Source organism: Olea europaea, unplaced genomic scaffold (assembly GCF_002742605.1).
Source record: "Olea europaea var. sylvestris unplaced genomic scaffold, O_europaea_v1 scaffold2295, whole genome shotgun sequence".
Classification (NCBI taxonomy): Eukaryota; Viridiplantae; Streptophyta; class Magnoliopsida; order Lamiales; family Oleaceae; genus Olea; species Olea europaea.
The window spans coordinates 27,398-44,572 of NW_019241032.1; the positions used below are offsets into that span (position 1 = coordinate 27,398).

General features: G+C 35.4%; 1 protein-coding gene across 1 annotated transcript; it reads left to right on the forward strand.

Annotated features, from left to right (window-relative positions):
* Nucleotides 1–6,931: 6,931 nt before the first annotated feature.
* LOC111381354 (U-box domain-containing protein 54-like) lies at nucleotides 6,932–10,097 on the forward strand. The gene is made up of 4 exons (XM_023005132.1): nucleotides 6,932–7,399; nucleotides 8,710–8,828; nucleotides 8,950–9,068; nucleotides 9,798–10,097. Exons 1-4 carry the CDS (start codon nucleotides 7,141–7,143, stop codon nucleotides 10,021–10,023), a joined length of 723 nt encoding a protein of 240 aa, XP_022860900.1. The 5' UTR covers nucleotides 6,932–7,140; the 3' UTR covers nucleotides 10,024–10,097.
* The last annotated feature ends 7,078 nt before the right edge of the window (nucleotides 10,098–17,175 follow it).

Genomic DNA, 17,175 nt, shown 5'->3' on the forward strand with positions numbered 1-17,175 from the left:
ATAATAAATGGGTATTAGGGCGGAACAACTTCATCTATTAGTCACCTTTACTTCTAATATCGAGATACATAAAATCCAAAGTGATGTTCGGTCGAATTCTTCTACGATATTCAATTTACCCCTCTCGAGTTCTCATTGAACCTATTTAAATAATTCAATTCCATATCACTATGTGAATCAACATTATTTAAACGAAATAATAGTTTTAAGAATTCGTATACGACCGCCGCAATTAATATAGGTATCTCTACACGTTATATTAATTTACCGAATTTTAATATATGGTTTAAACAAGAATCTGCATCTCTACGCAATTATTGTTCACGAAATCATTAAATAATTGGCCAGAAAATTCAAAACATTAATAACATAATTAAAATCCACACATGAAATTATAACAAACAAGAATCTCAAATAAAAGAAATAAAGGTTCCCAAATCAGTTACATTGTTCGCCTTAAAATTAGATTAGCTACTCATAATAATGAAAGAAAAACAAGAAATTATTATGGAAGACATTACCGGATTTTGAATAAGAATGTAGAATAAGAAATCAATCTTATACCAAGATCTTCTTCTCCATCCAATTTATGCTTCAACTCTTGAATTGCTTGTTCTCCTCTTGAATTTTTTTTTTTTTTATTCTCCAATTATGTTATCTTGCCTCTCAATGTGTGAAGAAGAATCCCTCTAAAGGTGTGAGAAAGATGTATTTATAGGTGCCTTCTTCGTTTGTGTAGAAAGTAGAGTTTTTATGGACTTCAAAACGGCCCAAAAACGCACCATAAACAATCCCCGCACGGTGCCTAAGCTCTAGGAGTCATCGTCTAAGCGTCGCGTCAATTTAAATGCAGTGCCTAGGCGCTGACGATAGCGCCTGGACGCTATGATTGCAGTGCCTAGGCGCTGTCTCTCCGGTTCAAGTTTCATTTTTTTTAATGTTTCGTAGCGCTTAGGAGCGCTGTCTTTCTGCCCTAATTTCCTTATTTTTGATCTCTTCGTCCACTTTAATTCTTTTTTTGTATCGACTTTCTTAATCTTCAAAACAATACTAACAAACACATAAAAAACGTTTTATGCTCACAAGATTTAGAAATGATCAAGATAAAATTGTGCAAAATTCATGAGCAAAACAAACTCATCAAATACCCCCAAACTTAACCGTTTGCTAGTCCTCGAGCAAACAAACACACCAAACAATAAAATTATCCAAGGATTATATACACAAGCATGCAAAAGTTGCTTCAATTTTTGACCCTCTGTGGTCAAATATACCTTACATTTCTCGTAAGATTCACACACCCCCAAACTTACACTTTTCACTCATTCCCAGTGTGTAACCTAAGGTTGAATATTTCATTACTATCCTCACCCTCTCGAGTTCAAGTAGACGTTACTACTTGCAAGTCAACACTTCAGTGAACAGGGATTTTTCAATTATTTGATTGCTTTGACCGCCACGACTCAACTAGTTTTTGCATCAAAAGTCAAATTTCCTCAAATAAGTGTTAGGGCTTAACCAAGGTATTTAGTGCTTTTGCTCTTTTTATGCATTTGTTTTTTTTTTAGGGCTTAACCAAGGTATTTAGTGCTTTTGCTCTTTTTATGCATTTGTTTTTTTCAAGTTATTTTATTTATTTATTTTCTCCATTAAGCTTTCTAGATGACTCCTGTAGCAGGATTTAGGCCGATAACTCCCAACTCAGATGATTTTAGGGCACGGGGTTTTAAACACCTTTACAGGCTTACTGACCCGAGTAAAAAAGGTTTCGAAGAGAACAATTTTTTTCAAGTGCAACTTCATCTCTGATTGCTTTCTAAATGACTCTTGTAGCAAGCTTTAGGTCGATGACTCCCAAATCAGACAACTTTATGGCACCAGGTTTTAAGATACCCCTTGCACAGTTAATCACTCAAGTCATAAAGGTTTCAGAGAAATTATTAAAATTTTCAAATGTATATGCCTTGATCTGTGCAACGCCCCTTATCACACACTTATTCAAACAAATCGACCTCTAATTTAAGACTCTCACCTAATTTTATCGTGTTAGTCTACAACAATCCATACATAAGTTTTTACATATGGAATCTAAATTCACATCCGCATCTTTCTACAACTGTAAAGTCACCCCCAAACTATGCTAACTTTGGTCTAAGGACAAATAACTTACTTAGTTTAGGTAAAACATCTATATCCAATTAAATCAACATATCTAAAAAATGAATCAACTCATTTCATCAGAGTGTCAGACTCAATTCTGGTGTACTTATAATATCGGGTTTTGCAAGGTTAAGTTTCAATCAATTTAGCATGCATCATATCCACAGTTCATAAATCAACACCAAATCTCAAAGTAAAACGTAATTGTAAGCCAACATGTCCAACTCAAAAAATTTTCAGGTAGGCAATTAATAATAATACACTCCCCCAAACTTAAACTAAACATTGTCCTTAATGTTAAATTTAAAGGAAAAGGAGGAGGACTTTCCTAAAATGTCAGTATTGCCTATGATGTTGTGGTGTCTTGATGTTGCATTTGATCGACTCTTCTTCCACATTCTCCCCTCAAACTAGAGATTTGTCCCATTTTCTCCATGTTCATGTTGGTTTGAGTGTTCAGCGACGTCATGTTCCTGAAAAATTAAATTTGAGAAATTAAACTCATGGAACAAGGGTTACTTAGCTCAAACATCTAATAACCAACTTAAGTACTCAATGACCTAAGGGTAAATAGGATATGGGTGATGTCTCCTAAATAGACTAATAAATAAACTAAACTATCTTATAACTTGAAAATAAAATAAATAAAACAAAAAAAAAAGATTCACATGTTAGTCTGATATCTGGATAAACAATTGATTTGATGTTTAATCCCTTCGGCCAACCATTCTTACCAAATTCGATAGGCTAATCATATCCCCACCTTTTAAGTTCTTGCCTGACTAGGAATTCTCCAAAGAGCATGTCATCTTCTTTCAAGTCGGAATTAATCATTATGAAATTAAACCTCTTGCTTCTTCTTATTTCCTGTTAATGTAGCAACAAAAAAAAAACAAGTAGATCAATTGAACAAAAAAGGAAAAAGAAAAGAAAGAAAGAAAAAAGAAAAAAAATCAAACAGGAGTAAGAAATAAATAAACCAATATTAAAGAAAATAGTCTTCGGCAACGGTGCCAAAAAGTTGTTGTCAATTTTTATCCCGCAAGTGGACGGATCATAACAAGTAGTAAAGTGAACTTTTTTGAATCCGGGTTATCATTCCCATGAGAACTATACCTTAATACTCAATTTATTATTTCTAACTTCTATTTGACAAAAATAAAAGAGAACAATGATTAAAAGTTATTTTTATTCTAACTACTTAAAAGTTCGTTAGTACAACAGAAAATGAGTGAGAATTCAAATAATTAATGGGTATTACGGCGGAACAATTTCATCTATTGGTCACATTTACTTCTAATATCGAGATTCATAAAATCTAAAGTGGTGTTCGATTGAATTCTTCTACGATATTCAATTTATCCCTCTGGAGTTCTCATTGAGCCTATTTAAATAATTCAATTCCATATCTCTATGTGAATCAACATTATTTAAACGAAATAATAGTTCTAAGAATTCATATAAGACCGCCGCAATTAATATAGATATCTCTACACGTTATATTAATTTACCGGATTTTAATAGTGGTCTAAACAAGAATCCGCATCTCTACGCAATTATTGTTCACAAAATCATTGAATAATTGGCCCGAAAATTTAAAGCATTAATAACATAATTAAAATCCACACGTGAAATTATAACGAACAAGAATCTCAAATAAAAGAAATAAAGGTTCCCAAATCAGTTACATTGTTCGCCCTAAAATCAGATTAGCTGCTCATAATAATGAAAGAAAAATAAGAAGTTATTATGGAAGACATAACTGGGTTTTGAATAAGAATGTAGAATAAAAAATCAATCTTGCACCAAGATCTTCTTCCACTTTCAATTTATGCTTCAACCCTTGAATTGTTTGTTCTCCTCTTGAATTCTTTTTCTTCTTTTTTTATTCTCCAATTATGTTATCTTGTCTCTCAATGTGTGAAGAAGAATCCCTTCAAAAGTGTGAGAAAGATGTATTTATAGGTGCCTTCTCCGTTTGTGTAGAAAGTATGGTTTTTATGGACTTCAAAACCATTCAAAAAGCGTCTTAAACAATTCTCGCGCACCGCTAAGCGCTAGGAGTCAGTGCCACGTCAATTTAAACACAGCACCTAAGCGCTACGTCTGCAGCGCCTAGGCGCTGACGATCGCGCCTAGGCGCTGTCTCTCGAGTTCAAGTTTCATTATTTTTTTTTATGTTTTGTAGCACGTAGGCACTATATATGCAGCGCCTAAGCGCTGTCTTACTGCCCCAATTTCCATATTTTTTATCTCTTCGTCCACTTTAATTACTTTTTTTGCATTGACTTTCCTAATTTTCAAAACAATACTAACAAATACATCAAAAATGTTCTATACTCACAAGATCTAACAAATAATCAAGATAAAATTTTGCAAAATTCATGAGCGAAACAAACTCATCAACTGGTGTCATCTTCGTAAAATCATTCGAAATGCAGGCATAGAAGTTCCAAACTAGAAAGATGATAAACAGAGAAGAAGCAAGGATCTCGACAACTTCATTGAGCGTCCCCCGCCATTTTCATTAGAAATCCTCAGCTATATGGACAGATGCTTAATGTTTTATGTGATTTCTCCATTTCCGTACTTTTATGTATTCATTAATTTCCAACATTATAGGCATTTGGACTACGCTTTTGATGAGGCTAATGATAATGGATGATGACAGTCGATAACATAATCTTTTATTACTCATTATGATGCATAAGTGACGATATTTTATTATTTTTTCTGCTCGGTTTTTACATTCGATTGCTACTTTTGATTTCTTTTATAATCAATATTGTGTGTGATAAATGGTCCAACATTTTTGTAGTGCTTTTATGGTCCACCACCCACTAAGCCACTACCCTTTCTTAGCACCATATTATACTGTTTTTGGGGAGAGCAAACACCTTTATATAACAGTGACACATTTGTCTTCTTGTGTAAAACTACACTGGTTCATTATATACCTGAAGACAATTTGTTACTTAGCTTGCATTATGGTTCCGAATATCATCTTCTTCTGGATTCGATTTCTACGAAGGTCGAATACAGATGATTTGTGGTTGAGTTGCGAAAACATCTAAATGTATATTCTACGACTGAACTGAATTGTTAGTTGTTTAGAGGTTGAAATGGGATTGATAAAAGCAAAGTTGTACCCCATGTCAAAGTTGAGAAGAATTATGTCCTCAAAATTAGAGTTGACACTGTTTATTGATTAATCCACGCAATTAGTGGTGATATCAGTTCCACGACGCATATTGTTTTGATGTGGGATGCTACAGTACCTTCCTTCGTTCCTGAGAATATTGTTATCTTTACCTCAGACGTGAACCTTCCACATTGTAATTAAGCTTAAAACATGTCATTTTACATTGCTATTATGTGATACTATTAGGCTCATTTCGGTTTCATTGCTCTTTTATAATACGGCAAACTCGTGTGGGGTCATACCCTGCATACTTTGCTAATTTGGTATTTGGGTAGTCTTTGCTCGTGGTGTATTCCATCCTAATCCACTTGATATATATGTACCAAAAAAAAAAAAAATTATAAAAAAAATAAAAATAAAATAAAATAAAAATCCTTTTTTCAGTTATTTCTATAGGAAATATTACAACGTAATACTTTGTTCACGCGTAAAGATCCATCTAAAGTGTAGCAACCCTTTTCCCATGCCACAATCCTGGCCAAGGCTTTCAAAAATTTAGGTGCAAAAATTCTAGTTCAGAATAAAGCACAAGTAGCCTGAAGTAGACAATACGACATTTATTTTTTATTTTTTTGGGTGTGGAATTTATTTATTTAATTTTTTTTTGAAAAATTGGGTGTGGGGGGGGGGGGTTGGGTTGTTAATACATACAGATAGACTATGCACAAACTTGTCAACAATTTGTACTAAATCCATGATAAATGAATGTGAAGTGGTAGGCTCGGAAATAGAATAAAACAATGGCAAACTAGTCTTGTTCTTGATAAATTTTCAAAACCAAGGGTTTTAACTTAATTTATTTCAAAGTTCTAGGAATAAACTAGAGATCTCAATGAGTCGAGTCGGCTCGCTAGTCGAAACTCGAGGGTCAAGTAAAATGGTGAGAGCTTTTTTTCCAGGCAAAGCTCAGTCAAAAAATTTAGGCTCGACTTCAGTTTTCGGCTTGGACCTTTTCAAGCTGGACATGCTCTTGTTTTTTATATATAATAAATTGCTACCTTTTCCTTTTCCTTTTTATTTTATTTTATTTTTATAGGCCCGTGAGCCCAAGTCATCGAGCCACACGGGCCAGCTTGAGTTTGGGCCAACATCCAAAATGGAGCTTGGCATGAGTCTTGAGCCGGGTCGGCGTGAGCTCTTTTTGGGCCGAGCTACGAGAAGCTCGAGTCAATGAGCTAAATTGACATCCTTTGTGTAAACAATTATTTTAAACCAAATTCAGACAAACCTTGAGCCATTTATCATTGGTTTATAAGGTCGTAGTACCTTTTACCTAAAATCAAGTTCGTAAGGCGGGCTTTTAGCCAATAACTTTCATGACTCGCTTGGCTAGGTTATACAACATCAACGGATGAGAAAATTTAAAATCTCAACCGTACGGTCATTCCTATTATGTATTGCGTACCGAACAATGCATTCAATGAATTAAAGTGCGATCGAAGATTATTATCCACCATTTACACGTGTAAAAGAACTCGCTCACAAAATGGTCTTATCTTATATATCTCTCAGTAAAGTGTGAAGTCAATCCAAAAGAGGGTTAATGGAGGTTAGCATGTGGCTATGGTGAAAAGCGAAAAGAAAAGAATAGTACTTCTGTTATATCAAAGAACATAATCTATCACATTATGGGATATGTCCAAAAAGCCTGCAAATGTTGACGAAAAAGAATCTAACTTTCATTTTCTTTTCTTTAATGGCATTGAAAAAAACGACCTCTTTTCTTTTTCATTTTTTTTTCGTCTCTCTTGTATCAAATTTGTTCTTTTTCTCTTCTGATGGAATTAGGAGGAAATCCAATGGCTGCAGAAGAGGGGTCAAATCGTCGTAATTGGAAAGTCGCGTCATCGCCCGAGATAGTCGAGATTGTAGAGGAAAGCAAGAGCATGGATGAAGGTTTTAATGATATTTATGTTGCTGTTGGGAAAAATGATTTGCATATTGTTAAATGGGCACTCGATCATGCTGTCTCTCCAGGGAAAAATCGTGTTTTCCTTGTGCATGTTTTCCCTCCTATTACTTACATCCCTACTCCAGGTACAGTTCCTACCCATCCTCTGTGTTTATCGTTTTATTTTTTTGAACGGTATATTTTGTAGAGAGGATTGAATAACGTCGGAGGTACAATCAACGGAAAAAGGGCTAAAATCTTGTTATTTTTTCTATTTAGTTCTATCTAATACTATGTATTGTAGACGTGCGTCACAATTGTGAATTGAATAGCACTAGATAGTATTAAGAATGAAAAGGGATTAACAATAAAATTTTGTTTATTTTATTGTTTAGTTCTATCTAATATTGTGTATATGTACGCGCACGCAATTGTGGATCAAATCTTGAGTTGATGGTCTTATTGTTTATTTCCTACCCTCTGATTTAGGCAATCAGATCATGTCTCAAACCAAATATTATGTCTTTAAGCTTTGTTATTAGAAAACACAAATTAACGATTTTGGTTGTTCCCACATCTATTTTGAATCAAATAAAATTGATAAGCGAAATGTAGAGTCCTTTGCACGTGCTACTGGTAAGGCTATAAATGAATTGAATATGGATCGAATTTGTCCATATTTGATCTGATCCGATAAAAATAAGTACTTGATCCGATCCGATAGTTATTTGATTGTTGAATCCATATTTGATTTGTTATCGGATATTCGATTTGGAATTGAAGAAATTAAGGAAGATCTCAACTTCTAAACCTTGTAATTAAAAGCCCCAATATAGCTTTTAACCCAATTGTTTGCTTACCTATTTATAGATTGCAAATCTTGTGATATTTTAGTGAGTATCCGAAGTGGAAAATGAGAATTAAGTTGGGGATAATGAAAATAACTCTAATTGTTGTCCCCTTTAGTTGTTTAATTTATAAAAAACGTAATTATTTTTTTTATCTTATTTTTAATTAATAAAAAATTGAAAATTCTCCAAACATTTCAATTAACAATATTATGGATTCAAATAACCAAAATTATGTGTAAAGTATAATACAAATTTCAAAATTAAAAAAAATATATATGTGTAATAAATTATGCAATAATATATAAAATATATTATATTATTACGTCATTATTGGATCGAATTGAACCATATTCATAGTTGGTTCATTTAGTTAACGGATTATCGAATTCAGATTCGGATCAAAATTCATCCCATTGACAAGCCTAGGTAATGAACAGGGTTAGAAAGTATGATGGACAATATCTAAATATCTATTCGAACAAGCCATAACTTTACGAAATTAGCATCAGCTACTTAACTCCCTTTGTTTTTGCATTTCTTTTGCACTTAAATTGTTCGTTAAAATGGGTGCTTGAACAGTTTGATGGGTTGAATTTCTTGGGCAGTTGGAAGGCTATCAAAGAGCCAATTGAGTAAAGAGCAAGCTCAGGTTTACGTCAATGAGGAGAGTAACAGGAGAAGGAATCTCTTGGAAAAATATATTCGTCTATGCATCGATGCAGAAGTACGTATAGAAATTATTCCATTTAAACGCGATTAGTTTTTTCGCAATAAATTCCAATTTTAAGGATCCAATTCCAGATTATTTAGACGCGATGGATGAAATTTCGATATTTTGTTCACAGGTTGCAGTAGAGACAATGCTTGTGGAGAGCAACTCTGCAGCCAAGGCAATTCTTGATCTGATTCATGTTGTTAACATTACTAATCTTGTTATTGGAACTAAACAATCACATTTCACAAGGTAAACCCCCTTCTTCCGTTTGTTATCTTTCATTTAACAAGGAATTTGAGCGAGATTAAGCCCTAGTTTCAATCCCGTGATGAACAAAATGAAAATTCATTATAGTGGTTCGCACTCAATGCAAGACATAACCCCGTATCCTCTTGAAATTGCTAACAGAGACTGAGCGGATATTGACCTATAACATATTCACACTTCGGCTTGACCTTTTTTCCAAATGAAGTGAATCTCAATACTATATTCATCAAAGAAATATCGTTATATCTCTAGGTTGCACAATCCTTTAGATTGTTCCATTGTGCATGAAAAATGACCCTATCGGTCTACGCCTTTTAGTGGAAATTATTAGTTGAAATGAGTTTTGGCGAGTAAGTTCTAATTCCAATCTTGAGAGCAATAATGAAAGAAACAAAGAATAAAAATATTCTCACAGATTCACTGTTAATGTGAGATATTCACATTCATAGTAATAAATTCTATCGTATACACTATATGCATCAATTATTGAGCGGACATCATTTTATAGTTTATGATTATAGGGTTAAGCTAATTTGAACATGACGACTAACAAATGTATTTCTTACTTAATCTTGCCGAGTTCACCAATAAACACATCAATCGTTGAGCTAATATCACTTTTAAGTGTACCGTTAAGTGAGTCACATCATGCTGTCTTTAAGTGGCATGCCCACAAATCGTAATTCGAGATTGTTTTCTTGTTCATTATAGGCTATCGGGGAAGGGACAAGGAAAAGGAGAATATGTTCAAAAGCATGCACCAGAATTTTGCAAGGTTACTTTGGTACTAGATGGCAAAAGGACCAAGGGCCTTCAAATGCACAAGGCAAAGGAAATTGTCCCATCCAAGATTGCATCAAGTAAAAGGCCAGATATCAATAGACAATCTGAAAGGAATTTCTTCGACTGTATATGCTTTCCAAGCAAATTCACTTGAAATTTGTATTAGAAGGAATATGTAAAGCTATTATATAGAAAGATACTACATAGCCTCTTAGAATAACGATTTCTTGCGTTATTTTGACATGTTTTATTGAAATCACATATTCATTATTATGAAAAAGTGGCTTTTTAGATCATTGCTCTTAATTTATTCGCAATTGGTATCACTTCCAATGGTATATGTTGTAATGATTATCGTCTACTTTAAAATCCTTATTTGTGTAGCATTCATCTTATGAATATTATATTGTCACTTGTTCTACCCTAACATTTTGTCAAATCTTATTGATATATTATAAACTGCGTAAGAAAATTAATGATTTGTGCAAGAAAAGAAGATTGTAATGTTGTTTTAGGGGAGCTATACTAAAGTTGGTAAAATTTCTCGGTCATAATATTCTAAATTCTGCTTTTTATTTTAATTATATTTTCAAATTAAAATCATAACTAAATGAAATAAAAGTAAATAGGACGTGAAATATTAGTCTCTGGCTCGATTTTGTCTTGTTGCCATCCTAAACTAGACACAACAAAAGAGAGCTTTTGTGACACAGGAAAAGTTGTGAATTAATTTGGAAATGTAATTTTGGTTGCAAATTCATGTTCTAAAAAGGTTGAACCCCAACCTTAAGGGTCCCCACCGACCCTGTCCTGGGCCATCGTAGAGGAGGTAAATCGCAGGATGTGCCTCCCAGGAGCCAGGGTGGAGAGCACATGGATTGGCCAAGGCTGTTAACCCATATGGTAACTCTCGCTTGCAACAAAGTCAATTCCATCTTGCGGGGAATCGAACTCTGCACACTGCCGCGCTGAGCCCTATCCGTCATCCCCTTTGCCATTGGGAGATATGCCCTGAGGGCTGCAAATTCATGTTCTTGTTAGGTTCTAGGGTGAGTTCCAAATAGAAAAATAAAAAATAAAAATTGCAAAGTTGCTTTTATTTTTGAAGTAGCAAACCTATATGTACAAGCAGTATTTTCCTTAAAAGTTATTCTTTTTTAGAAGTAATTGATTACTTTTTTGTGATGTTGGGCTTAACAAAAGTATGCTCTACAATATGAGAAAAATTACGCCCAAATGTGCTTTTCACCTTTTCAATTAAAAAAAAAGGCGTAAAAGTTTTTTATTTAAAAATCAGGTGATAATATATTTATTTAATATTAATAATTATATATAAACTTAAAAAACCCGAATAACTTTTCTCCTCTTTCATCTAACTTCTCTCTCTACCTCATTCTCTCCACTCTTTATCCCAACAGTTGGAAAAACCTTAGTCACCAAACCCTTATTTTCCTCTCTTCCCTGGTTGTCAGTGCTGCTCTGGCCACAGGCGGGAGAGTTATCTCAAGCGCACCACCAATAACAGTGTGGATGTTGCATAGAGCAGTAGCTCAGTGGCACAAGGAGCGTCGGGCGCTGAAGCATCGCGAGTCGGAAGGTCAGTGTGCGGTTGCTAATTGGGTGCCAATGAGGAGTCGGTAGTGGTGGGAATGCCTACTGGTGACAAAGGTTGTTGCCGATGCGAGGGAGTGGCTATTGGAGTAGGGTTTTGCGAGCGACGTGAGCTCCGCTGTTGCAATGACAAATGATGGGGTATTTGTGGAAATTTTTGTAATGAGTGAAGTTCAACGTGGGAATGAATTTACTCAAAATCAATACCAATTTAATAATCATAGCTCTAGGAGCTAAGATCTCATCCCAATTGTTGAATTAATCACGAAATTGAGAATGAGTGATAATAGAGTTAGAGGAGGAAGAAGAAAATATAAGCAAAATAACACTTTAAAATGCTAGTTGTCGGCCCCACTTCTGGAATTCCATTGAGTTGCTATTGCCTCGTCATGACAAATTTGCCACAATCTGGTGCCAGAGTTTGTTGGTTGTACGAGTTTTGTTTGATCGCGATTTGGGGAAATTTGGTCACGATCTGGTGCCAGAAAATTTGGGGTGAGTTTTGTTGTTTGTGTGCAGTTGGTGGTTGTAGTGCAGGCTGTTTGTTTATTGCGGTAATCGCTCTGATTGTGGTAGAACATGCGGGGAGTGTGATAGTAGTGGTGACGGTGGTTTGTTATGGTGGCGGTAAACAGGTAGAGACTGTGTCATAGTCGATTTGTTAAAGGTGTTGGTGGTGGTGATTGTGATTATTGTTTGTTGTTGTGGATTTGAGATGAATGTAATATTTATGATCATATATTTGAGTTGAAGGTAATAGTGGTGGTACATTGGGGGTTATGGTGGTGGTGGATTATGGTACTGATGTGTGATGGGCCTAGATTTGTTTTGTGGTGACCCTTTGTGAAAAATATGATTTATTGCGATTGGTTGTAACCAATTATGTATTAATTGACCAATTGTGACTTGATTACATCCTGTTACAATTAAGATAGACAAATTTGATTACATTTAATCATAAATAACATAGGTTAATGACATGGTCACAAATTATACGGTCATAGACAGTTATATTGAACACAAATTTAGTCACATTTAGTTACATATAACATTAGTAATTTGGTTACATACAGTCACTTATTAGACGATTAAATACAGACACGTTGAAGATAAATTCCATAACAGTTAGTCACACAATACAGGTCTAGTCACAAAAAATAATATGGTTGGTGACAAGTCTGGGGGTGCTTTCGTGTGCACGGTTAGTGACAAATCTGGGGTGCTTCCATGTGATTAGGTAAGGTATGGTTCCGGGTTAGGTTGTAATATTGAGAATTGTTTTAAATTTTTGAAATTTTTTACAGGTGTGAGTGTGGTGGGATGGATCCCGTGAAATACCATTAATTGATATATTATTAATTGGTGGTGTGGGGGATAATTAATTCCAAGTAATTACTTGTTACATATTATTAATTAGAATTAAACACATGAATTTTGAAATAATTTTACAAGTTAGTTTTAAAATATAATTCTTATATATAGAAGTTATATATTGTTTCCATATAGTATGGTTATTAATAATCAGCTAGAACCCTCTAAATTTACTAAAAAAATTATCATTAATATCAATATTTCGTATCAAATATGTCGGGATCTAAGCAAATTGATTAACAAGTAGTATAAAAAAAACTGATTTTCCTTAACAATTTTTCGTAGAAATTAAATTCAGAATTTCTCTTTTTCTTTTTCTCTCAATTAAATTTTTTTTTTCGTTTAACTGCAAAATCAGGAGTGGCAATGGGCCAGCCGGCCCATCTACCTACGAGCTCGGCTCGTCAAAGTGATGAGCTGAGCTGAGTCGAGCCCATGAGCTCAAATTTTATTTTAATTTTTTAATTTTTTTGTATTTTTTTACTAGGCTCATGGGCTCGTGAACCCACAAGCCGTTTGCTCGTGGCGAGCTGGCTCAGGCTCATCTTTGGACGAGCCTGACCCACCCACAAGCTGCCTTTTTACCAGTCAAGCGGTTGAGTCGACGAGCCATTCGGCTCGACTACCACCCCTATACAAAACTAGAGGACAAAACAAAAACTGAAGGGAAGGTAATTAAATTCCCCCTTTTCCCTTCTTATTTTCGCAAATCTTAATCTTGAACCTAGTCCTAATCCTAACCCTGACCCTAAACCCGTATCAACAGAGACCATGTTTAATAACTACGACTCCAGGCTCCGCGATGCTGACTCCTACCGTCAGTGCTGAAGGTACTTTAATTTTTTTTTGAAAGCATTTGTTCATGTTTAATTTGTGTTTACATGCTTGTGTATGTGAAAAGATGTTTATTGTGTGTGTAATTGGTGTGTCAAAGTTTTAGGGCATGTTCGGTACAAATTAAGAAAATTAATTTTTTGACTGTTCGTGAGAAAAGTGGATTCCACTTGTTTGTGAGTGAAAAAGTAAAAAAATAACTGTTAACTGTGTTAAGTAACCATCAAAAATTTAATTTTTTGACTTGAAAATTAGAACCAAATGACAACTTAATCTTTCAAAATATGTTTTAAGTATGTTAATTTAAAGTGTGTGTATGGGGGGGGGGGGGGCTGGGGGGAATTTAATAGTCTATACGAACGGGTAAAATCCTTTCATGTTTACTTTTGTATTTTGGTATTGTCTGACAAATAAATCTATACACGTGCATTTCTGTCTGTAGTGTTTATTGGGTTTATATATACAAAGGGTTCAAACCTTTGTTGTGTGTGTGCATTTCTGTCTGTAGTGTTTATTGGGTTTATATATACAAAGGGTTCAAACCTTTGTTGTGTGTGTAGAAAAATATGTACATGCGTATGTATAGCAACTTTGCTCATGTGCCAAAGTAATCATCTTTCAAAATCAGTTTAAGTATATGTATGTGCTTTTTTATAATGATCTAATGGGTGTATATATACAAAGAGTTCAACATTTTCTGTTGGTTTGTGATTTCTTTTGATTACATATGGGTATTTGTATATAAGTATTTTAATATGTACGCAGTGGTTTTTCAATTTTCTGTTTGATTGTACTGATTTATTAGCATGGTCGCCATTTGCAATTCCACCACCTATTCTACCAAGCTATGGCCGTGAGGAGCTAGGTTCGGATGGAGGTATTCCAAGGGCACCTCATCCTTTGGGGATGGTGAGAGAATTGGAGGAGGCAGTGTTGGTACTTTTAGTAGTTATTCTGCTTTTGAGCATGGTGTTGGAAGAGGGATTGATGTTGCTATGGTGGCAGTTTAAGTGGTCGTGGTGGAGAATTTAGATATGGTGCAATTGGAAATAGGAGTGATAGAAGAGGCAGTGAGGGTGGCAGAGAAAGTTTTGATTTGGGTCACAGTGGAGGTAGAACTGGTAGATGGGGGAATTTTGGCAGTGGGCATATTGGAGGTAGGCGCAGTTTTTATGGAGGTCGTAGTGGCAGTGATTGAAGAGAGAGTAGGCCTAGAGATGAATTAGATAAAATTGCTCTAACCAGACAAGATTTTGGTAACTTGATTCTTTTTAGAAAGGACTTTTACGTTGAGACCCTATCTGTGAGTGCAATGATCAATCAAGAGGTTGCAATGTTTGGTACTACGAATAATATTACTGTTCAAGGCAATGATATACCCAAGCCAGTCGAAATATTTCAAGGAGCAAGTTTTCCTAATATTACTATGTCTTTATAATAACCTTATCGTTTTTTTCTTGAAAGAATACCATGATAGGCTGGTTCCACTTGTGCACCTTCTCACCTTGTGGGGCTCACACAAAAGACCAACTGCTGTTGATCATACATCACGATTTACGTGGGGCTGGAAGCCCCATATTCACGCACGTGGCGTAAGAGGTTAAAAGAGCTACAAAAAGGTCAATGATCGAGATTGTTGCATTGAACGATGAGGTCGTTGCACTAGAGTTATTAGAAGTGGTCGTTTCCTTACGCACTCAAGGTAGGCCTATTTGTTTCCGCGAACTCCACAGCTTCCGAAGTCTTTAACAACTAGAAGAGAGTCTAATAAGCACTTAGTTGAAGTTGATTGATGTGGCGTTCTCATTAAATAAGGGTTAGGAATGTAGAGTAGCTATCCCCTTGTTAAATGTCTGTCAATGTAATTAATGTGAGGTAGGCATGATGTGCTGCCAAGGTTTAGCAGATCAGGCCACTTAGATCGGATCCAACAGTGACCACCTCAGCCTGATCATTATAAATAGCCTATTCTTGTATGATTTTAATGAATGAATCTTTGAATGAAAAAAGAGAACATAATATATCTCTTCATTGCAGCTATCCTCTTCTTCCACAAATATATGCACTTATAGCAGATATATTACAAAACAAACGTCCATGTGTACATTGTCTTTAAACAACACCTGTTGGCCATATTTGTAGATCAACAGATTGGTGTCCTGTATGAGAACGGAAACCCTAAAACCTTTGAACAAAAGGAAGTGTCCTTGAAGAAAGGATAACTAGGAAAGAATAAAGCTTGATTGAAAGAGCGATTCATATCTTCTGAAGAAGGAGTTTCATCTACAGCAAAAGGGTATTTGAAAAATAGCATGAGTACTAGTGAAGAAAAACCCGCTCCTCAAAGGATAAGAGAACACCCTGAAGAAGGGGAACCTTGCACATGGCCCCAACATCTCGCCATAGATTTCAGCAACCAAGTAGACGAGGTAGCTCATGAGGCAGGTCACAGGGAGCTTCTAGACTGGCCACTAGACTCACGAGAGAGATAGTCACCATGGTTGAGAATATGATAAATATTACTCTGCAAAATCTTGCCAAGCAAGAACCATTGAGAAACATGCAAGGCTAAGGAGGATATACAATTCCTTGGTAGGTCCCTCAGGGTAATGCCTCCTTTAAAGGCAATTACTATGAGGGTGAAAATGAGGTTCAGAGCTAAAGAACTGGATACTAGCAATACCCAATGGAAGAAGACCCTCAAGAGAGAGAGGTGGGAGTAGACACTTCAACAAATTATGCTTTGAACAAATATGCTAAAGTCCCTTTCTGTTTTTTGCTAGAATACAACCTAGAAAACCTACCAAGAAGGTTAGTCAGCTTTTTGATAGGCTGCGCCCAAGATAGCCTAGCCATAGGCGTGACCAATACCTCACTCCTAGAAATAAGAACGAGAAGAGCCTCGGTTGGGAGTAATAACGAGCTTGCGAGAAGCAATGCTAATCTTCTACCTAGAAATAGGCTAGAAAGAAGAGCAGAACAAGAAAGACAATGAGCAGAGTAATCCCAACTACATACAGGAGCCCTTAATAGGGAGGAAGATAATGCAGATGAACCACAAAGATCCTATGACCTCGACGATGACGATGACAATTTATGATTTTTGTGAGAAATTAGAAATGCTCCCGTATTGAACCACTTCACGTTGCCCAAGATACCCAAATATAATGGGAGAGGAGACCCTACAAAGCACCTCAATAGCTTCAAAACTCATATGGGACTAAGGGATACTACTCTAGCGATGAAGTGCACAACCTTTTACTTATCCCCTAGTGGAGCTGCCGATGTGTGATAGACTATACTGGAGGCTGGAAGTATACAGAGTTGGCCTGATTTTAAGAAGGCTTTTCTTAAGCGCAATGAATGTGAAGGGAAGATTCAATGATTGCAAGATACCACTTTATAGATGAAATGACTTACTGTGTATAGGTTACAGTTAGGATGGCATTGACTGGCCTAAGAGGAAGATTGGACATGAATTCACTTTTTT

Bases quoted from the DNA above. Each gene is read 5' to 3' on its own strand.
- LOC111381354 (XM_023005132.1), top strand. From the start codon at position 7,141: ATGGAATTAGGAGGAAATCCAATGGCTGCAGAAGAGGGGTCAAATCGT. The intron at 8,829-8,949 runs GTACGTATAGAA...TTTTGTTCACAG, and splicing joins GTCTATGCATCGATGCAGAA to GTTGCAGTAGAGACAATGCT. The intron at 9,069-9,797 runs GTAAACCCCCTT...TGTTCATTATAG, and splicing joins AAACAATCACATTTCACAAG to GCTATCGGGGAAGGGACAAG.